This window comes from Mustelus asterias, chromosome 24 (assembly GCF_964213995.1).
Source record: "Mustelus asterias chromosome 24, sMusAst1.hap1.1, whole genome shotgun sequence".
Taxonomy (NCBI): domain Eukaryota; kingdom Metazoa; phylum Chordata; class Chondrichthyes; order Carcharhiniformes; family Triakidae; genus Mustelus; species Mustelus asterias.
Genome location: NC_135824.1, coordinates 9,493,722 through 9,521,469, shown reverse-complemented (window position 1 = coordinate 9,521,469; position 27,748 = coordinate 9,493,722). Strand labels below are relative to the sequence as shown.

Sequence of the window (27,748 nt, the reverse complement as noted above, 5' to 3'; positions counted from 1 at the left end):
GCTAGGTGCGTTGGCCATGCTAAATTCTCCCTCAGTGTACCCGAACAGGCGCCAGGGTGTGGTGACTTGTGGATTTTCACACTAACTTCACTGCTGTGTTAATGTAACTGTACATCTGACAATAAATAAACAAGCTTAAACTAGAGTCATTCACTGACTGCCTTTTTGTAAAAATCTTTAAAATGTTATTAAAATAGGGTGGCACAGTGGTTAGTAATGCTCTCACAGCACCAGGGACCCAAGTTCAATTCTGGCTTCGGGTCACTGTTCTCCCCGTGTCTGGGTGGGTTTCTGCTGGGTGCTCCAGTTTCCTCCCACAGTCCAAAGATGTGCACGTTAGATTGATTGACCATGGTAAATTGCCCCTTAGTGTCAGGGGGATTAGCAGGGTAAATACATTGGATTACGGGGATTGGGCCTGGGTGGGATTTTTGTCAGTGCAGGTTTTATGGGCCAAATTGCCTCCTTCTGCACTGTAGGGATTCTATGTTGTTGAAATGTGTCTCTGTGTCGTGTTTTTCATAACTACTGGCATTTGAGTAGCAATGTAGCTCTTATAATATTGCACTTTTAACTAAATATTTCAAAAATGGCTCTTCTAAGATTGCTGACCCCTGGCTTAGAGGGATGTTTTTTCTCTTTTCTACTGGCTTGTTCCTCACTCCCAGGCAAGCCTGTTGAGGCAGGTCACTGCACCTCGAAGGGAAGCCCGACTTTGGTCTGTGATTCTCAGTTTCATAGCTAAATTACGTTGGTGATATTGGGCCTGGTCTGTGCTTGTCGTGGCTGTGTCTGAGCTTTGTGGGTCATTTTGCAGGGCTTTTGGGGCCTCGTATAAAGTTTAAATGAATGTTGCGGTGAAGTTGCATACATCCCAAGCCACTGATATGATCAGGACTTTACTTTCTGATGTAGATTTCTTTGATCGATGAAACGACTGTGCCAAAAACAAACCTTTGCAAGCCTCATGGTCCATGAAGGTCACGCAAGACAAATTACAAGTAAGAGATATAAGCTCAGTTGACTAGGCGTCATAGATTTTGCAGTGTTGAGACTTGCAGGTTCTTCACTACTCATTGGTTTCTGATGCTCCTTTTTCCAGATTCTTGCAAAGCTTCTCTGTAACTTGTCTCCAGGAATGCAGCTCTGTTTAGAACTCAAATGTATTGATGAGAGAGTTCATGGCTAGATCATTTTTGCAAAAAACCAAGCGCTAGTTAATGTTTTGCTACTTTGTGATGTCAACCATAACCTTCCTGTGAGCAAAGTATTTAGTAAATATTTTTTCATGCTCCAGAAAAATTCATTTCCTCCTCCTCAATTAATTGGTAAATGATTTAGACAGACTCATTACCCCTCCTCTTGTCCAGGCTCTCTCTCGGAGTCGCCACTTGAATGGAAATATGAGGGTGGCTGGTACCTGCTGTTACTCTAAATTGAAAGCAAAATACCGCAGATGCTGGAAATCTGAAATAAAACAGAAAATGCTGGAAAAACTCTGCAGGTCCGGCAGCATCTGTGGAGAGAGAAATAGAGTTAATGTTTCAAATCCAAAGATGTGCAGATTGGGTGGATTGGCCATCCTAAATTGTCCCTTAGTGTTCAAAGATATCTGGGTTAGGTGGATTTTGCCATGGTAAATGTGTGGGGCATAGAGTGGAGGGAGTCTATATGACTCAGAGTCGAAACATAAACTCTGTCCCTTTCTCTGCAGATGCTGCCAGATCTGTTAAGTCTTTTCTAGTATTGTCTGTTATTCCCCTCTGTAATTCTGTATTTAAGAGAAACCCAGCAGCTGGCAAAAGAACAGGAAATAAAAAAAAGAGCAGCAAAGAAATCAAAATGATTTGATGTGCTGGACACTGGCCTTTCACGTCTATGGCCTAGGGTTAAATTCAGCCCATAATGGTGGTATGAAAGTAGTTGGAGTACTGTGCACAGTTCTGTGATACATGTAGGTTGGGGTGTGGGAGTATGGATCATGTGACCCCAGGGGTTAGCTCCACCCAGGGTGGAGCTCAGAGTCAGTCTAGGATTGTCCACATCTTCAATAAAGAGCTCCCATGGTTAAGTCTTCAAAAGGCCTACCTCATGGCCCTTCTTGCACTTTGCATTGTGATACCCATACATAATGAGTTCTAATCTTCGTATTGTAAACGGGATTATAGAGGTGCTAAAGAGGATCTCGAGAATTGATACCAGAATTGAAAGGATCGACTTGTCTGCAGCGGCAAAATTGTTTCTCTACATTCAAGGCTGAGGGGAGAGCCAATAGAGGTTTTAAAGATTGTGAAAGGGTTGACTCGGAGAAAACGTGCGGAGGCCGAAAACTAGAGACCGTAAAACACAAGATAGTCACTGATAAATCCAATAGGAAGTTCAGGGGAAATTTCTCAAAGCGTGTTCAGAATAGTTGAGGCAAAAATTGATACGTTTGAGGGGAGGTGTGATAGGCACATAAGGAGCAGAAAGATATGCTGATAGGGTGAAATAAAGTTGAGTGGGAAGAAGCACATGGAACAAGCATATGCTGGTATGGAGCAGTTGGGTTCAAAGGCCTGTTTCTTTGCTGCAGACTCTTAATCTATGTAACTTAATCTTCATATGTCCTGTGTGAAATAAATTTGGACTGAGCCTGCACTTGTATAAAACATGTCCATTTAATATCCTGGGATTACCATTGACCAGAAACTAAACTGGATCAGCCATATAAATACTGTGGCTACCAGAACAGGTCAGAGGCTTGTAATTCTGCGGTGAGGAACTCGCCACCTGACTCCCCAGAGCCTGTCCTCCATTTACAAGAAAGAAGTCAGGAGTGTGACAGATCCTCTGCACTTACGCAGTCCAACGCCGGCAACTCCATATCATGATTTTGACTATGTTAGACCCGCCTTTTCAACCTGCCAGATGACTTTGTTTTCAAGCACTGCCCTATGTCTTGATGAGTTTAAATGAAATTGAAGGACAGCAAATTTACTCTGAACAAGTGAGCTCTTGAAGTTTCATTATTTATATACTTGTTCACTTCAGAGAGTGTGCAAGAATAATTGAGAGAGTTAAAATACTTCAAGTGGATAAATGGCATTTCCTTAGCTTTGGACTTTTATTTTTATCTTGCGTTCTTTGACATTCACTAAAAAGAACAGTAGTGATTCCTGACCATTCCTATTTGATAAAACATTGAATCAACTTGGAGCATGTGCCAACAATTGCGCAGTTCTAGAAATGAAGAAACCGGTTTGTTTTCTGCACCTCACAACCTGTAATCAAGTGAATTTAATCATTCCCATTGCATCAGTTTAAATTATACATCTATAAAGTTTCACAAGCACAGCGCCTTGTGACTTTGACCACAAACAGCAGCAACTGGATTATTTGTTAAGAGTGTTACTGACTTCGGCACAGGTTACATTGGATGGGCTGAATGGCCTGTATTATCTGTCCTGAGATTCAGATCTTCGATGCACCTCAATCTATTGGAAATCTCTGAAGTAACCTTCACCTTGGACAGTTTCTTCTTGTGAAAGTCTCCCTTTCTGAAAATAGTTTTGATTTAATATGGGGGCAAAGACAGAGGTGGATCTTCTGTTACTGGCAAATAAAACATTTGTATTTGATTTTGAAAGCCTGTTGTCCACCTGCCAGGGCAGGTTATGGCACAATCGGATGAAGAGTAAAAGCCTTTATTGCTTAACATGTCAGTGTCTCAACCCCAGGAACAGATCCCCGAGTGTAGCAATGTTCCATTTTAACTTCCCACATTATCTCCAACAGTTTCACTCTGAGAAATGGTTAATCAGTTTGGTGTTGCCTGAATTGAGACTTCTTTTTCCATTCATTCGTGGGACATGGACCTCGCTGTCTGGCCAGCATTTATTGCCTATCCTTAGTTGCCCAAGGACAATCGCGGGCATCAGTAGGTTATTAATTCCAGATTGAAAAAAAATTAAAAGTCCACCATCTGCCATGGCGGGATTCGAACCCGGGTCCCCAAAACATTAGCTGAGTTTCTGGATTAATAGTCTCGTGGCAATACCACTGGGTCATTGCCTCCCCTTTCAAGCTCATTTCATATCAGACTCAATGTAAAGGAAACTATCATGCTATGGGTTTGAAGGAGGTCAGTTGCACGCCAAGTTAGATTCAAAACCAAAGTTTTTCCATTTCTAACAATGGACAGCAGCTGGGAGAGAAAGCTCTTCTTCCAAATCCCCAGTGAGATATCCCCATTGTTTACAGTAGCCATGGTCAGCATTTTGGATGAAACGGGTGTTTTGCAAACCAGGACCTTATTCACACATCAAATTTAAGTTGAATTTAGTGTCCATTCGGTAAACCGATTTTGCACTTGCTGTCTGGTGTTGTCACTGAAGGTCAATATGGGAGGAATGATGAACCTCGCTTAAAGGAAAATCTCCACAAATAACTTTAGAAGCAGAAGCTTCCTGTTGGAAAAGCGAAATGATGTTTCTGAAGGCAAACACCATCTCTCCTGGCTGCTGATGTATTGAATACCCGTGGCCTGTTAGTGAGAATGTCTAATTACAAGTTGCATCTTTCTTGTGTGTGTCTGTGGTTTATCTGTCGCTCCCTTGTTGTGGATTTAATCTACGTGATGAATTTGGGGTGTGGGGGAGGTATAGTTTCACAGACTGATGGTGTTGGGTGATATTACATAATCTTCAAATCAATATAAGTGTGGTATAATTAATTCTATAGCTCTAAATCATCTTGGACTTTCTCCCCTGTATGGCAGTTTTCAGCCCCATATTCCTCCATTCCTCTTCTAGGTTAGATTGTCGGCCTCTTTCCCCCAGTAGAATCATAGAATCCTACAGTGCAGAAGGAGGCCATTCAGCCCATCAAGTCTGCACTGACCACATCCCACCCAAGCCCTATCCCCATAACCCCATGCATTTACCCTAGCTAGTCCCCCTGACACAGAGGCAGCTTAACATGGCCAATCCACCTAACCCGCACATCTTTGGACTGTGGGAGGAAACCCGAGCTCCCGGAGGAAACCCACGCAGACACGGGGAGAATGTGCAAACTCCACACAGACAGTGACCCAAGCCGGGAATCCCTGGCGCTGAGGCAGCAGTGCTAACCACTGTGTCATTGTGCTGCCCTTACATTTGAATTTCTCAACTTCAAGTTCTCAATCTTAAAATTCTCACCATAGAGGGAGATGGTGGTGTAGTGGTGATGTCACTGGGAAAATCGAGAGTGAGGCCAAGGCTAATGTTCTGGGGACCTGGGATCAGATCCCACCACAGCAGCTGGTTGAATTTGAATTCAATTAACAATCTGGTCATCAGTGATGGTGACCATGACACCTTTGTTGATTTGACATCAAAACCCCATCTAGTTCACTAATATCCCTTAGGGAGGGAAATCTGCTGTTTTTGTCTGGTCTGGCCTGTATGTGATCTCAGACCCACAGCAATGTGGTTAACTCTTTACTCACCTCAGCAGTGTGGCAAGCCATTCAGTTCAAAAACACAAAGACAGAAAATGTTGGGAAAATCTCAGCAGGTCTGACAGCATCTGTGGAAAGAGAATGGAACCAACGTTTCGGGTCTGGATGACCCTTCGTCAGAATTGGGGCAGTTCAAGGGCAGCTGGGAATGAGCAAAGAAATGCTGGACTTGCCAGTGATGCCCACATCCCATGAAAGAAATTAATTCCATTGCCCTTTCTCCAAAGCCATTTCTGCGGCCTCACCAAAATATTCACTGTATGCATACTCTGAACTTGTGTGTTCTACACACCCTTTCGTCTTGTCATTGTGTCAGGACTGTGATCTATCTTGACTGCACTGTCTGGGTCTGAAAATTTTGCGTACAAAGGATCCCACTTTTTAAAATTAAACTATATAGCTCTTATTGTCCCTCCCTCATTCTTCCCCACAAAATGTTTTAGCCCACATTTTCTTGCATTGAATTTCATCTGCCATATGTCTTTCCATTTCACCCTGTCCCCTTGACTCTGTTACTGCCTTCCTCACTGGTTACTATACTTCCTAGTTTCAGATGTGCAGGTTAGGGGGATTGGTAAGTGTGGGGGTTGCAGCGTAGGGTGGGTAAGAGGGCCTGGCTGAGATAATCTGTCAAGATTATGTGAAGAAGGCCTATAGTGTGTTAGCTTTTATTAACAGGGGGTTGGAGTTTAAGAGCTGTGGGGTTATGCTGCAACTGTACAGGACCTTGGTGAGGCCACATTTGGAATATTGTGAGCAGTTCTGGTCAGCTCACTATAAGAAGGATGTGGAAGCGCTGGAAAGAGTGCAGAGGAGATTTACAAGGATGCTGCCTGGTTTGGAGGGTAGGTCTTGTGAGGAAAGGTTGAGGGAGCTAGGGCTGTTCTCTCTGGAGCGGAGGAGGCTGAGGGGAGACTTAATAGAGGTTTATAAAATGATGAAGGGGATAGATCGAGTGAACGTTCAAAGACTATTTCCTCGGGTGGATGGAGCTATTACAAGGGGGCATAACTATAGAGTTCGTGGTGGGAGATATAGGAAGGATATCAGAGGTAGGTTCTTTACGCAGAGAGTGGTTGGGGTGTGGAATGGACTGCCTGCAGTGATAGTGGAGTCAGACACTTTAGGAACATTTAAGCGGTTATTGGATAGGCACATGGAGCACACCAGGATGATAGGGAGTGGGATAGCCTGATCTTGGTTTCAGATAAAGCTCGGCACAACATCGTGGGCCGAAGGGCCTGTTCTGTGCTGTACTGTTCTATGTTCTAGTCGGTGCAGACCTGTTGGGCTGAATGGCCTCTTCTGCACTGTAGGGATTCTATGATTTTGCCTGTGTCTGCAAATTTGGAAATTTAACTCAACACCCCCAAGTCCAGATCATTAACAGATATCTAATCCTGTACTGAACCCTGGAGAACAGCACCGTATACCTTCTTTCAGTCCACAGAACTGCATATTTCTGTTTTTTTCATTCTTCTTCCAGTTTTGTATCCACGTTGTCACTGCCCCATTTATGGCAGGAGCTTCAGTTTTGCTGACGAGCTGTTCATGGTACTTTTTGAAAATCCATGCCCTAATCCACCCACTGTTATCTCTTCAAAACAAAAACCTCGATCAGGTTAATCAATCGCTATTTTTCCTTAACAAATCTGGGGTATTAAATTCCTCTTTAATAATCCATGCTTGTCCAAGCAGCTGTTAATTTTCTCCCTAAAAGTCTCCCCATGATTGATTGCCGGCTTTATCTTTCTACCCTCTCTTTTGAACAAGGGTGTACAATTTGCAATGCTGTCTCTCTTTCACTCTCCCTCACAATGTGTGTGTGTGTCTCTCTCTCTCTCTCTCCCTCACAATCTCCTCTCTCTATCTATCTTTCCCTCATGATGTGTGTCAGTCTCTCTCTATCCCTCTCTCTCTCCCCCGTCCCTCATGGCGTGTGTGTCAGTGGCTCTCGCTCATGGCGCGTGAGTGTGTGTCTCAGTCTCTCTCTCGGTCGGTCCTGCCCTCCCTCTCCATTGTAGATGGGATGCGCATTAGAGGGTGAGGAATGTACAACTGGGCAACCTTTACCTTTTGATACTTCTGTTGTTGAGATGTTTTGTTTTAATTATATACAGGATGTTGATTACTCTGGCTCGGCCAGCATTTATTGCACATCCCTAATTGCCTTTGAGAAGGGGAAAGAAAGATCCTTGTAAGAACTGTAACTTTACATTGGCATAGGTACCTTTAGCCAAAATCATTGGAATAAAGGACACAGATGTGATGGTTTTCAAAGCTTAATCATGCTGCTTTAAAAAAATTGGGTCATTAATCTTGACCAGTGCAGCAAAGGATGATCTAATGTGAAAATCTTTACCCTGTCATTGTGCTTTATTGCGTTCAGATGATTGCAATTCATCTCTGAGTGAAGTCACGATGATCATGAAGGTGCAAGCATGAGATCAGGTGCAATGGCTGCTCTTGTCAGCTTGGATCTAGACTCTCTTGTGGGAATCACAAATTTAAGTTTAAAGTTTATTTATTCGTGTCACAAGTAGGCTTACATGAACACTGCAATGAAGTTCCTGTGAAAATCCCCTAGTTGCCACACTCCGGCGCCTGTTCGGGTACACTGAGGGAGAATTTAGCACGGACAGTGCACCTACCAGCACGTCTTTTGGACTGTGAGAGGAAACAAGAGCACAGACACTGACCCAAGATGGGAACAGAACCTGGATCCCTGAAGCTATGAAGCAGCAATGCTAACCACTGTGCCGCTCTGGACTCGGTTTGAATTTGAATTGGTTTTGGAGCAAGCAAGGAAATGGATTAAGGGGTTGCCCTTAACCACAGTGGCACAGTGGTTAGCACTGCTGCCTCACAGTACCAGGGACCCAGGTTTGATTCCGGCCTTGGATGTGTGGAGTTTGCACGTTCGCCCTGTGGGTTTCCTCCCACAGTCCAAAGATGTGCAGGTTAGGTGGATTGGCCATGCTAAATTGCCCCTTGGTGTCCTAAAATTTGTAGGTTAGGGGGATTAGTGGGATAAATATGTGAGGTTACGGGGGTAGAGCAGGGGTGGGCCTGGGGGTAAGATGCTCTGCCACAGAATCCATGCAGACTCGATGAGCCTAATGGCTTCCTTCTGCACTGTATAATTCTTCGCTCTCGCTTTGCAACTCTGAGTAAAGTAAATAATGAACTTTATCCTTGATTTTGCTTATGTTGTGAGATCCTTGTTTACTGTTCCAACACCTAGCTACCATTTGACAATCACTACCTTGTGACACATTTACACTAATTGTAAGGTTCTATATTCAATGTTTTGCTATTCTGTCTTGTATTGTTACTTTTATCTGTAAGATCACTTACAGATTTAGACAAATATGCTCTGTTTACCGCACCCAGTGTGAACTAACCCTGCCCATGCTTAATGTGTTTTGGTGCATTTTAGTCTTTTTCTAATTTCCTGTCAGCTTTGGTTCACTGACAGTGTACTCATCTGTGATCAGAAGATTGCGTGGTCAAATCTCAATCCAGAGATTTGAGCATGTCATCTAGACTGACACTTTAACGCTGCACTATCTGAGGTGTGATCTTTTGGATAAAAGGTTAAACTGTGTCCCGTCTGCCCCCTCGGGTGTCTGCGGAAGATCCCCTGACACCTCTTCAGAGGGGAGCTGGGGGAATCCGTCCCCCCCCCCCCCTCCCCCTACCCCATTGTCCTGGCCAAAATTTAGCCCTCAATCAACCCTAAAATAGCAACTTATCTAGCCATTTGGCTTGTGCTGTGTGTGGGAGCTTGCTTTGCATAAATCGGCTGCCACTTTTCCACACAATTACAGCAGTGACGGCTGCAAAAGTAATTCATTGGCTATTAAGTACCTGAAGGCACCCTGAGGTTGTGAAAGATGGAATATAAATGCAAATATCTTTGCATGAACATGTGTGAAATGTTGCCCAATTTGGGATCCATTTCGCGGGTGCTCACTAAGCAATTGTGGGTGGTGTGGACAAGTGTTGAAATTGAATTGCAATAAATCCAGCAACGTTGCGGAAAAAGTGCCAAGTTATTAAAATCTGAATTGGTCCATGAATGTCCTACAGATTTCTAATCTACGCGCTTGCATCGGACTCTAGCCGCTCACTGATTGACTTGTGATACTCTGGACTTGACTATTTCAGTGCATTCCTGATTTGTCTCCCAAATTCTACCCTCCATAAATTAATGACAGAGATGAGGAGGATGTGAGCCATGAGTCTTTGGAACTCTCTTCCTCAAAAGGCGATGGCAGCCGAGTCGCCGTAACTCCAGATGATTGTAGGTTACTTCTACCCTTTTGAGGGGGAGGAGCTGACTGGTGGTGGTTTAAGCTGAGGATCACCACACCTCAGGTGAGCTGCAAGGTTGAGAAGGCGGGCTTTCGTGAACAACCTCCATTGGTACGAGAATTGAACTCGTGCTGCTAGTGTCCATCCACACCTCCAACCAGCTGTCCAACCAACTGAGCTAAACCAAACCCCCCCCGCATAAACTAGAGATCGTCCAAACTCTGCTTGAGTGTTACTTTGCCCCAAGTCTTGTACAGCCATCACCCTGTGCTTGCTGGCTCCCAGTCAAGTGATATCTTGAAATTTAAATCAAATTCAAGAAGTCTTCTTTTAAATTTTAAAACTTGCCCACAATTGCGTCGGGAGCGCCTTTTATAAATGATTCCCATGTTAAGGCAGCATGTTGCACATTAAGGTATAGATAGAATTTTAAAATTCTCAACCTTGTTTTCAAATCCTTCCATGAGCTCACCCCTCCCGAATTCTTTAATCTCCTCCAACCCCACAACCTCTGAGACATGTGCCTCATCGAATTCTGATTTTAATCACCTCACCAGTGATGGCGATGCCTTCAGTCACACAAATGTCCAAATGACCTATCTACCCAACCCTGCAAACGCCTCCTCCCCACTTGTGGCAGATTCTGCAGATCACACATTGGACTTTTCAGAACCCATCGAACTGGAGTGGAAGCAAGTGATCCTCGATTCTGAGGGTCTTCCTGAGACATGGTAATGCCGCGATCCCCACAAGAGAGACCAAATCCAAGCTGACAAAAACAGATATTACACCTGATCTCACACTTGCACCTTCATGACCATGGTGACTTCACTCAACACAGATGAATTGCAATCATTTGAGTGCAATAAAGCACAATGAAAGGGTAAAGATTTTCACATTAGATGATCCTTTGCTGCACTGGTCAAGATTAATGACCCAATTTGAAAAATGCAGCATGATTAAGCTATGAAAACCATCGCCACTAGGTCCTTTATTGATTCTGAGGGGCTTCCTGGGACGTGGTGATGCCTCGAGTCTAAGCTCTGGAATGCCCTTCTTGCACTTCACCACCTCTCTTAGACTCACTTTCCTTCTTTAAGCCATTTCTTAAAACTTACCCCTTCGACCAAGACTTTGGTCATCAGACCCAATGTTTCCTTATGTGGCTCAGCACCATGGGACCTTTTATAACGCAGAAGGCATGCTATAAATTTAAGTTGTTGTTGCTCTCCTGAAGTGACCTAGTGGCCTCACATGTGACGATATTGTAGATGTGACTTTACCAGTTGACCATGACCTGAGAGCATTAGTTTAAACACACAATGGAGATTTGTCCAAAGAAGTTGCTGTTTCAGCTTAGAACAGACTGTGAACATAGTGTACATAGAATCCCTACAGTACAGAAGAAGGCCATTCGGCCTATTTAGAACATAGAACATAGAACATAGAACAGTACAGCACAGAACAGGCCCTTCGGCCCACGATGTTGTGCCGACCTTCATCTGAAACCAAGATCAAGCTATCCCACTCCCTACCATCCTGGTGTGCTCCATGTGCCTATCCAATAACCGCTTAAATGTTCCTAAAGTGTCTGACTCCACTATCTCTGCAGGCAGTCCATTCCACACCCCAACCACTCTCTGCGTGAAGAACCTATCTCTGATATCCTACCTATATCTCCCACCATGAACCCTATAGTTATGCCCCCTTGTAATAGCTCCATCCACCCGAGGAAATAGTCTTTGAACGTTCACTCGATCTATCCCCTTCATCATTTTATAAACCTCTATTAAGTCTCCCCTCAATCTCCTCCGCTCCAGAGAGAACAGCCCCAGCTCCCTCAACCTTTCCTCATAAGACCGACACTCCAAACCAGGCAGCATCCTGGTAAATCTCCTCTGCACTCTTTCCAGCGCTTCCACATCCTTCTTATAGTGAGGTGACCAGAACTGCACGCAATATTCCAAATGCGGTCTCACCAAGGTCCTGTACAGTTGCAGCATAACCCCACGGCTCTTAAACTCCAACCCCCTGTTAATAAAAGCTAACACACTATATGCCTTCTTCACAGCTCTATCCACTTGAGTGGCAACCTTTAGAGATCTGTGGATATGGACCCCAAGATCTCTCTGTTCCTCCACAGTCTTCAGAACCCTACCTTTGACCCTGTAATCCACATTTAAATTTGTCCTACCAGACTGTAGGAGGAAACCCACGCAGACACAGGGAGAACGTGCAAACTTCGCACAGACAGTGACCCAAGCCGGGAATTGGACCCGGGTCCCTGATGCAGCAGTGCTAACCACTGTGCCACCCAAATATCTCAAATATTTGTGGCTGGATCTCTGATGTCCTCTCTTTTAAGCTAATTTCCCAGATAATTTTAACAGACTGTGTCTTCATGCCCTTGTATTGTATTTAAATTTAAAATGCTAGCCTTAGACCCACCCTTCCCTCCCTCAAAGTGAATGCAAAATTCAAACATGTTATGATCAATGCTACCTAAAGGCTCCTTTGTGGTTCAAATCCCACCACCGCATATAGTGAAGTCTGAATTCAATAAAAATCTGGAATTAAAAATCTAATGATGACCATGAGACCATTGTCAATTGTCATTAAAATCCATCTGGTTCACTAATGTCTTTTAGGATAGGAAATCTGCCATCCTTACATGTGACTCCAGACCCACAGCAATGTGGTTGACTCTTAACTGCCCTCTGGTCAGGTGCTGAGGGCAGTTTAAAGGCAATTAGGAATGGGAAGTAAATGCTGGCCCAACCAGTGACGCCCATATCCCAGGAATAAATAAAAACACTGAAAGCAGCAATCTACAGCAGAAACAAGCATTCCTCTCACATATATAAGCAAAAAGTAACATGCTCAATGGATCTCTTATTAGCAAAATATGATTTGAAACTCAGGTAATCAACTGCAATACAAAAGCTTTCACATAGTAAGATTTTCACTTTCATTTAGTCTGTACCGACCACATCCCACCCAGGCTCTATTCCTGTAACCTCACACATTCACCCTGCTAATCACCCTGACACTAAGGTCAATTTTAGCATGGCCAATCCACCTAACCCGCACACCTTTGGAATGTGGGAGGAAACCGGAGCACCTGGAGGAAACCCACGCAGACATGGGGAGAACGTGCAAATTCTGCACAGTCACCCAAGGCTGGAATTAAACCTGGGACCGTGGTGCTGTGAGGCAGCAGTGCTAACGACCGTGCCACCCATGAAATATGGACCGAGGAAAAATTCATTTAGTACATCAGGCTTGTTCTTTCTTTATATACCTGGCACAGTTAGTTAGCCACAGTCCCCAACAATTCCAGCACAAACTGATTTAAGCCAGATGAAAAAAAATTTCTCTACGTATCTTTGCCATGAACTTAACATCACAAGTGCTTCATAAATTTCTAAAGTTAACTGTAATCTTCAGTCCCATTTTCTTGGCAGGGGCTGTTTTCACGAGAGTTCAGTCAGTTAGCACCGTCGGAGATGACAGGAGTAGGTTGCACACCATCAGTCACTGCGAAAAATAAAAATGTTTTGAATCTCCTGACTCTGTGCAAGAGGCGCTTTGCCAAAATATAATGAGGTCGTACTATATTGTACATGAAGAGATGTGGAGTTTTGTTCTGTTGACTTTTGATAGGTGTTGAAGAAGCAAGTCACCTTGTACACATCTTTATATATAAAGCATTTGTGTAAGTCTTGAAGTGGGATGTGAGACAGCAACCTTCATTACTCTGAGGCAAGATTGCTACACTTGAGCCAAACAGCTGTTCTTCACAGTGACGCAAGAACTGCACCACAACACTTTTAATAATTTGCTGCCTTGATAACCTTTCCATTGCAAGATACCTTGACATTTTCTCACACTTGATCCATTGTCCGGATTAATGAGCCAGTTACTGGAGATATGTTTTGATTTTTTTTTTTAAGAGGTCAAAATGTGGGATTGGTTGCTCCTATTGCATTCTCTCAAAGGTACAATTGTAGATCCGCATTTTCTTCCACATAGTTATCTGGTTAAGAGATGGGGGTTACCCCCACACACCCTCTGCCAGCTGCACCTGGATAGAGACTGGGATTCTTCATTTGGCTGGTGGTGTAAATGTGCCTCCGATAATGTACCGAGCTTGTTCAAATCGATGCCGTGCCCTTGAAACCTCAAAAATTCTCATAATGTTTAAATAAAAAAGCTTTGCATTTTTTGGGATTTTTTTTGTTTGCAGAACATTCTCAGTCATCTCCTCCCCCACATTCTCTGACAGAGGCCTTTTATGCAAATTCTGCTCATTTTTATTTCACTTTTATCTTTTTCAGGTTATTGTGGCATTTGGAAGAAAAACATATTTGACTGGTGATCTCCCTTTAAGTAAGTTTCCTATTTACCAATGTCGATCTTCAATCTAGCCACCTTCCTTCTCTCCCCTTTTCGAAATGATTTGCGTGATACTTGTGTGCATCGGTACAGTTTTTTACTGTGTTTGTGAAATATTTTCACACATCAAAGTGCCCCTTGATCTCAGATTGACATATATTGAAAAACTATAGATGATACTAGTGGGAGGGAGCAGTTGGAACATTTCCAAATACTTCACGTAAAATGAATAAAGAGTAATAATTTTGGCTGATTTCTCCATCCTGGAGGATAGCGAATGTGGTCCCGTTGTTTAAGAAGGGTAGCAGGGATAACCCGGGAAATTATAGGTCGGTGAGCTTGACGTCCGTGGTAGGAAAGTTGTTGGAGAGGATTCTTAGAGACAGGATGTATGTGCATTTAGAACGGAACAATCTCATTAGTGACAGACAGCATGGTTTTGTAAGAGGGAGGTCGTGCCTCACAAATTTGGTGGAGTTTTTTGAGGAAGTGACAAAAACGGTTGATGAAGGAAGGGCCGTGGATGTCGTCTATATGGATTTCAGTAAGGCATTTGACAAAGTCCCACATGGCAGGTTGGTTAAGAAGGTTAAGGCTCTTGGGATACAAGGGGAAGTGGCTAGATGGGTGGAGAACTGGCTTGGCCATAGGAGACAGAGGGTAGTGGTCGAAGGGTCTTTTTCCGGCTGGAGGTCTGTGACCAGTGGTGTTCCGCAGGGCTCTGTACTGGGACCTCTGCTATTTGTGATATATATAAATGATTTGGAAGAAGGTGTAACTGGTGTAATCAGCAAGTTTGCGGATGACACGAAGATGGCTGGACTTGCGGATAGCGAAGAGCATTGTCGGGCAATACAGCAGGATGTAGATAGGCTGGAAAATTGGGCGGAGAGGTGGCAGATGGAATTTAATCCAGATAAATGCGAAGTGATGCATTTTGGAAGAAATAATGTAGGGAGGAGTTATACAATAAATGGCAGAGTCATCAGGAGTATAGAAACACAGAGGGACCTAGGTGTGCAAGTCCACAAATCCTTGAAGGTGGCAACACAGGTGGAGAAGGTGGTGAAGAAGGCATATGGTATGCTTGCCTTTATAGGACGGGGTATAGAGTACAAAAGCTGGAGTCTGATGATGCAGCTGTATAGAACGCTGGTTAGGCCACATTTGGAGTACTGCGTCCAGTTCTGGTCGCCGCACTACCAGAAGGACGTGGAGGCGTTAGAGAGAGTGCAGAGAAGGTTTACCAGGATGTTGCCTGGTATGGAGGGTCTTAGCTATGAGGAAAGATTGGGTAGACTGGGGTTGTTCTCCTTGGAAAGACGGAGAATGAGGGGAGACCTAATAGAGGTGTACAAGATTATGAAGGGTATAGATAGGGTGAACAGTGGGAAGCTTTTTCCCAGGTCGGAGGTGACGATCACGAGAGGTCACGGGCTTAAGGTGAGAGGGGCGAAGTATAACTCAGATATCAGAGGGACATATTTTACACAGAGGGTGGTGGGGGCCTGGAATGCGCTGCCAAGTAGGGTGGTGGAGGCAGGCACGCTGACATCGTTTAAGACTTACCTGGATAGTCACATGAGCAGCCTGGGAATGGAGGGATACAAACGATTGGTCTAGTTGGACCAAGGAGCGGCACAGGCTTGGAGGGCTGAAGGGCCTGTTTCCTGTGCTGTACTGTTCTTTGTTTGTTCTTTGACACAGGGGTGTCAATAACATACGTCACGCCACTTCTGCTCTGGCTGAGATCAGCTAGCTCAACACAGAAAGGGAATCCAGTCTGGGCAATATGCGGGTCAAAAATTGAGACCTTAGGATTCTGTAAGAAATTGGGGAGCACCACACTTGTCATGACTAATGGTCAAAGACTGTTTCGAGAGTCTAAAATGAAGGAGCATTAGTTTGAGTGAAGGATCAGCTATTTATGATTGAGATGAGGAGGAATTTCTTCACACAGTGGATTATACATCTCTGGAATTTTTGACTGTGGATGCTCAGTCATTGAGTCTGTTCAGGCCTGAGATTGATAGATGCTTGGGTGCTGAGGGAAACAGAAGGTTGTTATATATTTAAAAGGGTTGCAGATTGCTTTAAGAGCGGCTCACTTGATTTGATGGTGATGTCATTAGGCTGTTTGCAGAGCAGAGAACACCTTTTCCAATAAAACCTGTTACTTCGAATCCACTGGTCATTTTTTTTTCTGTGTAAAACCCCAAATATAGTTAGGACATTACAGAAGTGCGGAGATAGGGAAAGTGGAGTTGAGGTAGAATGTCAACCTATTGAGTGATGGTGCAGTCTTGAGTGACTAATGTCCACTCCCACTGCTATTGCTTCAGCTCTTACTTTTACCTACTTGATGAGGAGTACTGTGCAAGTTATTCGGCTAATCCACTAGCTTTAGACCTACTCATAAGGATTCTGATCATTCATTTAATGCTGTGAAGGAATCCACCTAGTTCTGGCCAAAAGTATGCCAACAGTGTTTGTGTTCATATTTAATATGTTTTGTATTGTAAATAACAATGCCTGGGACATTTGGTCCCTCCGCTCCTTGGGCTGTCCAAATATTTGCTGCAGAAAGGTGGCAAGTGGAGCTGAGCATTTAGTGGCTGGGCATCTGAGACCTTTGTGAATTGAATCTTAAAGGAGAAGTTTTTAAGGAAGATTAGTTTTCGTATCTGTGTGTGTGTAAGTGTAATTAGGGTGGCATGATGGCACAGTGGTTAGCACTGCTGTCTCACAGTGGCAGGGACCCGGGTTCGATTCCCGACTTGGGTCCACTCTATACATTCACCCCGTTTCTGCGTGGGTTTCCTCTTGGTGCTCCAGTTTCCTCCCACAGTCCAAAGATGTGCAGGTTAGTTGGATTGGCCATGTTAAATTGCCTCTTAGTGTCAGGGGGACTAGCTGTCGTAAATGCATGGGGTTATGGGAATAGGGCCTGCGTGGAATTGTGATCGGTGCAGACTCGATGGCACTGCAGGATTCTATGATCATCATCATTGTCCCTTCATGTTCTCTGTATTGGCTCAGTCGTTGTCTTGGAGTCAGAAGGTTGAGGATGCAAGTGCCACGGGATCTTTGCTCTCCACCTGAACCATCAGTTAAAGCAGACTGTCTGCGTGGGTTTCCTCTGGGTGCTCCGGTTTCTTCCCACAGTCTGAAAGACGTGCTGGTTAGGTGCATTGGCCATGCTAAATTCTCCCTCAGTGTATCCAAACAGGCGCCGGAGTGTGACGACTGAGGGACTTTCACAGTAACTTCATTGCAGTGTTAATGTAAGCCTACTTGTAACACTAATAAACTTAATTTAAACTTAAATTTCAGGCGCGCCATTGCCACAAATTTGGACAACCCTTGTAAAAATCGAACCACGTTTTTGTATGTTCCCATATCCCTCCCTCAAACTTTGATGTGATAATTCCTCATTTACGTTGTAGGACTTGGTCATCCACATTTTCAAAAAGTTGTGTCACTGCAGCCATGGGAGGACTGTCCTGCTGTCTCCATCTCCACTGTCATGAATGATTTTCAAGATTGCAAATGTTTTTGAGAGAATAAATACAGATGTTTTGTGCTAGTGAGTGAACTAATTAAAGAGGCCAGAGGATCATGAGTATCATTAGAAGAGCAGAGAGAGAAGGGGAAGAAATTGGTTCACATGGAAGGCATTAATGGAGTGCTCTATTTAAGTGGCTTTGAAGTAGGGACCAAAACGTCATTTAAAAGGAAATCTGAGCAATGTTTGATCAAAGAACAATGAGAAAGATCACAGGGAAAGGGCAGGTAAATTTAAGAGTAGATTGGCAGTGGTGTGATGAGTTTAATAGCTTTATTTTGCATGGTAATGTCAGTGATGGATATTTTGGGTAGATGTGTTGGTATAAACTCAAGAAGTGGGGTAAAATCTAATGTTTATTTATTAGTGTCACAAGTAGGCTTACATTAACACTGCAATTAAGTTATTGTGAAAATCCCCTAGTCGCCACACTCCAGTGCCTGTTCGGGTACACTGAGGGAGAATTTAGCATGGCCAATGCACCTAGTCAGCACAGTCTTTTGGACTGTGCGAAGAAACTGGAGTACCCGGAGGAAATCCATGCAGACACGGGGAGAATGTAAAGCGAAAGTAATGATTTGGTAACTTCAAGCAATCATCTGAAGTTGTGATTTTTAACTCTGAGCTCATGACAGAAGAAATTTGTGCAATCTTATTGGTACTCTGTGGCCTCCAAGCCTCAACTGGAGATTAAAGGATGAACCACATCAGAACACACAGAGAAATTGATTCTAGCCTTTGGAGATCACACATGCTCCAATTTGCATTCCTGCTCCGTATCATTGTAGAATATTATCCTATTCTGTATGGATGCTCTGGTGCCTAATGTGCCAAAGGGAGGGAAAATTGTGATGTGGCAACTTCTGGTTCTCTCTCCCAGTTGCCTCTGGTACCCTCTGGTTTGATATGGGGATGGGAGGGCATTGGAGGTCTGGGATTGGCGGTCTGTCCACACAATCTAAAGCAGAGATGGTTGGAATTTGGAAGTTCATGCATGGTGGATGGTAAACAAAGGGAGTGCTCGCATAGCACGGAGGGCAAGATGCACCTTCGGCTGCATCAGATTTTAAAAATCAGATATAAAAAAAACATTTTAGCACTGCCATATAGTTTTGTTATACCAAGTTGATGAATAAATTAAGCCAGATTAATTACTAGTCAAACTTGGAGTAACTATTGTAATTAATTTTTTTGACTTTAACCTTGAGCTGTTTGATTTTTAAAATATATTTTAGATTGTGCAGGTTTCTCAGTACATGTTTTACTGCTGTGCAAAACTCCCTGAATGATGAATTCTATGCTGTTCTCCAGTGGAGCTGGTAATTTGCTTAAACATATAGTTCGAGTCCAGAGATGAAGGGGTTAGTTTATGAGGAGAGATTGAGTAGACTGGGCCTGTACTCATTGGAGTTTAGAAGGTTGAGGGGAGATCTTATAGAGACATATAAGATAATGAAGGGGCTAGACAGGGTAGTAGAAGCAGCGAGGTTAATTCCACTTGCAATGGAAACAAGAACTAGGTGGACATAGCCTCAAAATATGAGGGAGTCAGTTTAGAACAGAGTTGAGGAGGAACTTCTTCTCCCAGAGGGTAGTGAATCTTTGGAATTCTCTGCCCAATGAAGCAGTGGAGGCTACCTCGTTAAATGTGTTTAAGTCACAGATATAGATTTTTAAGCATTAAGGGAATTAAGGGTTATGGGGAGCGGGCGGGTAAGTGGAACTGAACACACTATCAGATCAGCCATGATCTTATTGAATGGCGGAGCAGGCTTGAGGGGCTAGATGGCCTACTCCTGCTCCTATTCCTTATGTTCTTATGAGTCTGTTTCCTAAAATCTCCTGGATCTGGGCTAAAATTCAGGATCACCTGGTAGGATGGAAGCCTTTCTCTTGTCTATTGGCTGCAAGAGTCGGAATGTGAAATGAGGCCGTGTAGTTTAAAGTTGGTCTCAGTCCAAGTGGCAGCAAAAACTGTACTAATTAGTGTGGGAAATTGGCAGATGTCACACTGGTACTGTAAGCATCTGTTTATCTGAGGTTAGACAAGAGCAGGAGTTTCACCGTCTAACTCCTTGCTCTTTGCTTCACGAGCACCATTCTTTGTGCAAAGTTATTAACTCTCTACTGTCTGTACGCCTTGGCTGTTGTAGGCATGAGCTCATGCTTCCTGGTTCTTTTCTTTGCCATGATGCGGAGATGCTGGCGTTGGACTGGGGTAAACACAGTAAGAAGTTTAACAACACCAGGTTAAAGTCCAACAGGTTTATTTGGTAGCAAAAGCCACACAAGCTTTCGGAGCTCCAAGCCCCTTCTTCAGGTGAGTGGGAATTCTGTTCACAAACAGAGCATATAAACACTATTTCACATGTCCCACTATTTGTAACCCCCACAGTTGCCTGGACCTGCAGAGTTTCACTGGCTGTCTTGTCTGGAGACAATACACATCTTTTTAGCCTGTCTTGATGCTCTCTCCACTCACGTTGTTTTGTTTCTTAAAGACTTGATTAGTTGTAAGTATTCGCATTCCAACCATTATTCATGTAAATTGAGTTTGTGTCTTTATATGCTCTGTTTGTGAACAGAATTCCCACTCCCCTGAAGAAGGGGCTTGGAGCTCCGAAAGCTTGTGTGGCTTTTGCTACCAAATAAACCTGTTGGACTTTAAGAAGTTTAACAACACCAGGTTACTGTCTTTTCTTTGCACCATCTTGGATATCTCTGCTCGAGTCCGGTGCTCAGAATTACAGCACTCCAGATGTAGCTGCGTTGTTGCTTCGTATGGGGCATGTTATAGAATCCTACAATGCAGAAGGAGGTCCATCGAGTCTGCACTGACCACAATCCTACCCAGGCCCTACCCCCATAACCTAATGCATTTACCCTAGCTAGTCCCCCTGACACCAAGGGGCAATTTAGCATGGCCAGTCCACCTAATCTGCGCATCTTTGGACTGTGGGAGGAACCCGGAGGGAACCCATGCAGACACGGGGAGAACATGCAAACTCCACACAGACGTGACCCAAGTCGGGAATCGAACCCGGGTCCCTGGCGCTGTGAGGCAGCAGTGCTAACCACTGTGCCACCGTGCCATCCCGATAACTTGTGTACGTTGTGCTTCTTCCTTGTATTGTGAATCTTGATTGTCTGATCGTGCAGGCTTGAGAAATGAGTCTCTGATTTGTATTTTGCACCTTGAGCTTTCCAAAACCCGCAATATAACATATCCTCGAATTTCTCCACTCTAAGCTCACAACTCCGGGGTAGAGATCTTTGATGTGTTTAATGACAGCATTTTAGCCTGACAATTGGAGTAAACTTCCTGCTGCAAGGTTTAAACTATATTGCTCTGTTTGCCCAAGCAGACGTGGAGAATTATTGAAGGGGCAAGAGAGGTCAAGCTAACTATGAATTATTCTGTTCGACAACATCTCGAGGTGCGAGTTGCTCTGCCCTGCCGTCTTTCATTAGTCTGCGTCTTTGTAAGTTCAGCTTCAAAGTCATAGCCTGAGTGGAAACAGCTGTAAATGCTTCTTCAGTCACATGTGAGACTCGGAGGCTCTGCCGGTTGGCCTAGGAAGTAATATCTGCTCCAAAGTGCAACTCCCATTAAAATGAATTCCGTATGAATGGAGGATTAATGTGCTGCCAAGGGCGTGCGTGCTGTTGCTGGATGAGTCGTCCATAAGCAGTGTTGTAAAATTGCGTTGGTGTTGTACATTACCTTCCCCCAGTATGTTTCAATTATGCAAGTTGGGTTTCAAAACAAAAAAAGTTGGAAATAACTCGTGTTTCAGTAGTATTCCTCCAAAAGAACATCCCTCAGCCTGCCACAAGGCCTTGTAAAGAGAAAGCTGTGGTAGATGTGGAGGATAGGAAAGAAAGAAAATGAGGCTGGAGGCCTCGGATAAGTGTTCAAAATGGTTTTGAAAATAGGGAATGCTTTTCTTTTGGAAAGAAGAGTTGCATTCATATAGGATGTTACCAGGTGTCTTTGGAATGACTCAAAGTGCTTCATGTACAGTTATTTTGCTTATTTCTGTTTCAACTTGCAGCCTTGGCAGTTTCTACCAGTGCATGTGTGATGCAAGGCAGCGACATGTCGCAGGGTTAAGTGTTTGTGGTTTCTTCACCTCGTTCTAACCTTGAGGTGGTACTTTCTTGGAATGTATTGCATTGGTAACATTTAGAAACAGGCTTTTAATTTATTTCAGTTTCTATTAAATGGGAATCGAGAAATGACCCTGCCCAAACCCCACCTTTTCTTAGGTCAGTGAGTCATATAGTTGGGTACAGTGTTCAAGGATTGTCAACACTTTCCCTTCCCATTTCAAACAAAATCTTCTGTCTAAAACAGAAGATGCTGGAAACCTGTTAGCACCTACAAAGAGGAAGAAGTGTAAGTTAACATGTGGAGCAAAAAGCATCCAGTCAGAATTGACAAAGGAATTTGAACAAATGGCTATGTGGTTGATCATCTTGCCCTGTGGTGGCACCGTGGCACAGTGGTTAGCACTGCTGCCTCACAGCGCCAGGGACCCAGGTTCGATACCCGGCTTCTATCACTGTCCGTGCAGAGTCTGCACGTTCTCCGTGTCTGCGTGGGCTTCCTCTGGGTGTTCCGGTTTCCTCCCACAGTCCAAAAGATGTGCTGGTTAGGTGCATTGGACAGGCTAAATTCTCCCTCGGTGTACCCGAACAGGCGCTGGAGTGTGGCGACTACGGGAGTTTCACAGTAACTTCATTGCAGTGTTAATGTAAGCCTACTTGTGACGCTAATAAATAAATTTTAACTTTCCAATGATTCCTGTTTCCATCCCAGATTTTTAGCAAAGTGAGTTATTGATGTCATTGCTGTTTTGTGGGATTTTGATATGTTTAAATTAGCTGCCACGTTTGCAAAAGTGATTACATTTCAGCAGCAGTTCATTGGTGGTGGAATGCTGTAGTGTCCTGAGGACATGATACAAGTTCAGTTGCTTGCCTTTTGTGTCTCTCAGTTTCCCGAATCTGGTAGAACTGGCTGATGACTTGATAAGCCACCTGTTTGTTTGTGTGATCGCTTCATTGGGTTCTTGGTGCATGTGTCATCTAAGATTGGCTTTAATTTTTTTTTTAAAGTGTTGCGGTTATTGTGTTGAATTGTTGTGCGCCTTCCTGTGTCAGCTGTGACTGAGTGCGCTTCTGAGCCAGAAGGCGTAGGCTCAAGAGAACCACTCCAGAGACTGGCGAGCCAACATCAAAGTTGGCACTCCAGCACAGCACTGAGGGAGTGCTGGATCATTGGGAGGGTGACGTTTTTCAGATGAAATGTTAAATTGGTAATGCGTCTGGCCTCTCGGGGTGCAGATTCCATTATTTTGAAGGCAAGCGGGGAGGTTCTACCTGGTGTCCTGCCCAGTATTTAGCCCTCAAACAACATCACAGAAAAGGGTTCTTTGATTATTGACATGGGCTGCTGTTTGTGGGAGCTTGCTGCGTCCAAATTTGTGGCCATGTTTCGACATCATGGCTACATTCCAGAGGTATTTTCCTGGCTGTAAAATGCTTGGGACATCCAGAGATGGTGAAAGATGTTGTATAAAATGCAAAGGCTTTTTACATTCGTGCAAGCAGCACTTCCCTTCCCTTCAGAAAACTACAAGTAAACTGCATAATGAACTAGGTTATTTCTCCAGCCTAATTGCTCACTTCCTTCAGTGTGGTTTTTGTCTCCTGCCAACACAGCATTAGCCCAATGCGCTGTCTGCCTCTCTTTACAAACCAGTACAGTCAATAGCAGACACAAACCAGTATTTTTCTGGCTCCCTAATTACACCCTTTCATACTTCTTCTGTTTTCCTCCTATTTCTTTCACTCCTCTTCCCCCCCCCCCCCCAAAGCTTTCCCCCCTCTTTTTTGTTGTCTCAAAGCTGCTGATGCCTACAATCATAGCAATTACAGCAGGGAAATGAAGAACTTTACCCTTGAACTGGAGCTTTCTTACTGGGATCTCATTTCCGCTCCCATTCCCCACGTACTTTTATATTCTCTGGTTTTCATCTTGTTTTAAATTACCTTGTGATCTCTGCCTCAAGGGCCATGTGCGATGGTGCATTCTGTGCACCAACAGCTCTGTGGTTGGAGGGAAATCTTCTAATTTCCCGTTTTATTTTTCTCGTAATGTTCATGAATCAACGCAACCTTGTTACTGACTTTTCAATCAATTGAGGAAAACCTTTACTACTATTAAAAATGATGAAAGCCTATGTTAGATCATAGAATCCCACAGTGCAGTAGGAGGCCATTCGGCCCATCGATTCTGCACTGACCACAATCCCACGCAGGCCCTATCCCCATAACTCCATGCATTTGCCATAGCTAGTCCCCCTGACACTAAGGGGCAATGTAGCATGGCCAATCCACCCTAACCAGCACGTCTTTTGGACTGTGGGAGGAAACCAGAACACCCGGAGGAAACCCACGCAGACACGGGGAGGACGCACAGACTGCACACAGACAGTGACCCAAGCCGGGAATTGACTCCGAGTCCCTGGAGCTGTGAGGCAGCAGTGCTAACCACTGCCACCACGCCGCCTAGAGATTTCCTCCTTGCCTTCTCTGTTCCAGTGGAAAACGTCCTTTCTCTTTTTAAGCTTTTCTTTATGGGAGGCACGGTGGTACAGTGGTTAGCACTGCTGCCAGGGACCTGGCTGCAAATCTGGCCTTGGATGACTGTCCGTGTGGGGTTTTCACGATCACTCCGTGTCTGCGTGGGTTTACCCCGAGTGCTCCAGTTTCCTCCCACACTCCAAAGATGTATGGGTGAGGTGGATTAACCATGCCAAATTGCCTCTGTGTGTCCAAAGATTAGGATGGGCAGAATTGCACTGTAGGATTCTATGATCTAACATAGGGTAGGGGGATTAGTGGGTAAGTACATGGAGTTTTGGGGATAGTATGGGGGCGATGGCCTGGGTAAGATAAGATGCTTTGTCAGAGAGTTGGTGCAGACTTGGGCAAAATGGCCTCTTTCTGCACTGTAGGGATTTTATGATTTACAACTATAATCTATTACTTGTGCCATCACGCCACTAAATCTTTGATGTACACTTTTTGGAGTAGTGTCAGCACTTCCTATCACCAAGTGCCCAGAACTGGTGTGGATACAATGGTCCGAATGGCCACCTTGTGTGCTGTAAAATTCTATGAACTGCTATTGGGACCTAAACAATGATGCAAAATTCAACATCACCAACTTTATCATCAATTGTTCACTGTTTAAAACCCAGAATCCCTTTTGCTTTTTCCTCCTGAACTTGCACAGTTTAAAGGTCAGCACAAGTGTATCCCCGGATCTCTCCTTTCCTGATAATAGTTGTACTGCTTTCAGGTTGATCTCATGTGGCTCGGTGGCACAGTGCTTAGCACTGCAGTCTCACGGCGCCATGGACTCGGGTTCAATTCAGACCTCAGGTCACTGTCTGTGTGGACTTTGCACACTGCCCCACCGTGTCTGTGAGGGCTTCCTCCAGGTGCTCTGGTTTCCACCCACACTCTAAAGGTGTGCAGGTTAAGTGGATTAACCATGCTAATTTGCAGGGGCATGAGAGGGTAAATAATGTGGGATTATAGGGAGAGGGCCTGGGTGGGATTGTTGCCTGTCCAGGCTTGATGGGCCAGATGGCGGCCTCCTGCACTGTAGGGATTCTATGGATGTGCTTCTAATGGCTGCTGTCCACCAAGTAGTTGCTCTTCACAAGTTATGATTCTGTCACAGGCATCGCCAATCCTGGCAGTGCCTGATTTACCTTGTTGCCCCCTTTCTCCATAGATTCATAGAATCATGGAGGTCTACAGTATGGAAACAGGCCCTTTGGCCCAACTTGTCCATGCCACCAGTTTTTAAAATCATTAAGCTAGTCCCAATTGTCCACGTTTGGCCCACGTCCCTCTATACCCATCTTACCCATGTAACTGTCTAAATGTTTTTTTAAAGACAAAATTGTACCCGCCTCTGCTACTACCTCTGGCAGCTTGTTCCAGACATCCACCACCCTCTGTGTGAAAGAATTGCCCCTCTGAGCCCTTTTGTATCTCTCCCCTCTCACCTTAAACCTATGCCCTCTAGTTTTAGACTGCCCTATCTTTGGGAAGAGATGTTGACTATCTACTTTATCTATGCCCCTCATTATTTTATAGACCTCTATAAGATCACTCCTATGCCTCCTATGCTCCATGGAAAGAAGTCCCAGTCTATCCTGCCTCTCCTTATAACTCAAACCATCAAGTCCTGGTAGCATCCTAGTAAATCTTTTCTGCACTCTTTCTAGTTTAATAATATCCTTTCTATAATAGGGTGACCAGAACTGTACACAGTATTCCAAGTGTGGCCGTACCAATATCTTGTACAACTCCAACAAGACGTCCCAACTCCTGTATGCAATGTTCTGGCCATTGAAACCAAGCATGTCGAATGCCATTTTCACCACCCTGTCCACCTGTCATTCCACTTTCAAAAAGCTACAATATCCCAGTTCCATGTACCCATCCATGCCCTGAGTTCATCTGTCTTACCTATCAGGCCTCTTGCATTGAAGTAAATGCAGTTTAATCTAGACTTCCCTTGCTGTCTGCCCTGCTCTTGCCTGATCTGTCTAGTACTAGGATTACTGTCACTGCCTTTACTATTTAACGTGCTCTCTTTAGCTTCCATGCTTTCCTCAACCTTCTCTTCTAATTCCCTACTGCTTTAGGTCCCACCCCCCCTGCCAAACTAGTTTAAACCCTCCCGAGTGGCTCTAGCAAATCTCCCCGCCAGGGTATTAGTCCCCCTCCAGTTTAGGTATAACCCATCCTTCTTGAACAGGTCACCCCTGCCTCAGAAGAGATCCCAGTGATCCACAAATCTTAAATCCTGCCCCTTGCACCAGCTCTCATGCCACACATTCTTCTGCCTAATCTTCCTATTCCTACTTTGGCTAGCATGTGGCACTGGCAGTAGTCCAGAAATTACTACCCTCCCGGCCCTGCACTTTAGCCTTCTGCCTAACTCTCGAAAGTAAAAGTAAAGTTTATTTATTAGTCACAAGTAGGCTTGCATTCACACTGCAATGAAGTTACTGTGAAAATCCCCTATATTCACACTTCAGGACTTCATCCTTTTCCCTACCGACATTTCATTGGATTAGAAGTGCTATCTTGATGCAAGTTATTGTTGAACAGAATTTTTCTCCTATTCCCCACCATGGTCCATGTCCAAGGCCATTACTCTGCTGCTATCACAGGGAAATAGTGAGTTGCCCCAACTAAAAACAGAAAAGTACTGGAAATGCTCAGCAGGATTGGTAGCATCTGTGGACAGAGAAAGAGCTAACATTTCAAGTCAAGTATGACCTCTTTTCAATTTCCCCCAAATTACCAGTTTAAAATCCTGGAATCCCGGCTAATAAAACTGGAATTTAACCTCCAGGGACCTGGGTTTGATTCCCAGCTTGGGTCACTGTCTGTGTGGAATTTGCATGTTCTCCCCGTGTCTGAAGGGTTTCCTTCAGGTGCTCCGGTTTCCTCCCCCAGCCCAAAGATGTGCGGGTTAGGTGCATTGGCTATGCTAAATTGCCCTTAGTGTCTCAGGATGCATAGATTAGGGGGAATTACTGGGGTAAATATGTGGAATTGCGGGCTTGAGTGGGATTGTTGTCGGTGCAGACTCGATGGACCGAATGGCCTCCTTCTGCTCTGTGGGGATTCTATGATTCTATGTAAATCAGTGGCACTGAATTTTGGAAATAGCACCCCCTTTATGTATTGCCATTACAATAAGATGGTGTGCAGTAGGATAGAATTCAACTAGTTCAAGCACAGTCATCAATGTTTTGCAGCATATTCTGGGGAGTGAATACATCACAGAATCCCTACAATGCAGAAGGAGGCTATTTAGCGCATCTGCTCTAACCTTCTGACAGAGCACCCCCCCGGCTCATCCCCTTAAGCCCACACATTTACCCTGA

The 27,748-nt window shown here is 44.3% G+C and overlaps 1 protein-coding gene across 6 annotated transcripts in view; it reads left to right on the top strand.

Moving 5' to 3' along the window:
- The window catches only part of LOC144511194 (A-kinase anchor protein 13-like), a 441,197-nt gene that overhangs the window by 21,943 nt on the left and 391,506 nt on the right, over positions 1-27,748 (top strand). For all 6 annotated transcript variants that reach the window (XM_078241273.1, XM_078241272.1, XM_078241271.1 and 3 more), the window contains exon 2: positions 14,137-14,188. Coding sequence is in view for 4 of the 6 variants with exons in the window: in XM_078241271.1 (XP_078097397.1) it covers positions 14,137-14,188 (52 nt within the window). In the remaining 2 variants the exon portion in view is untranslated. The remainder of the gene's footprint in view (positions 1-14,136; positions 14,189-27,748) is intronic.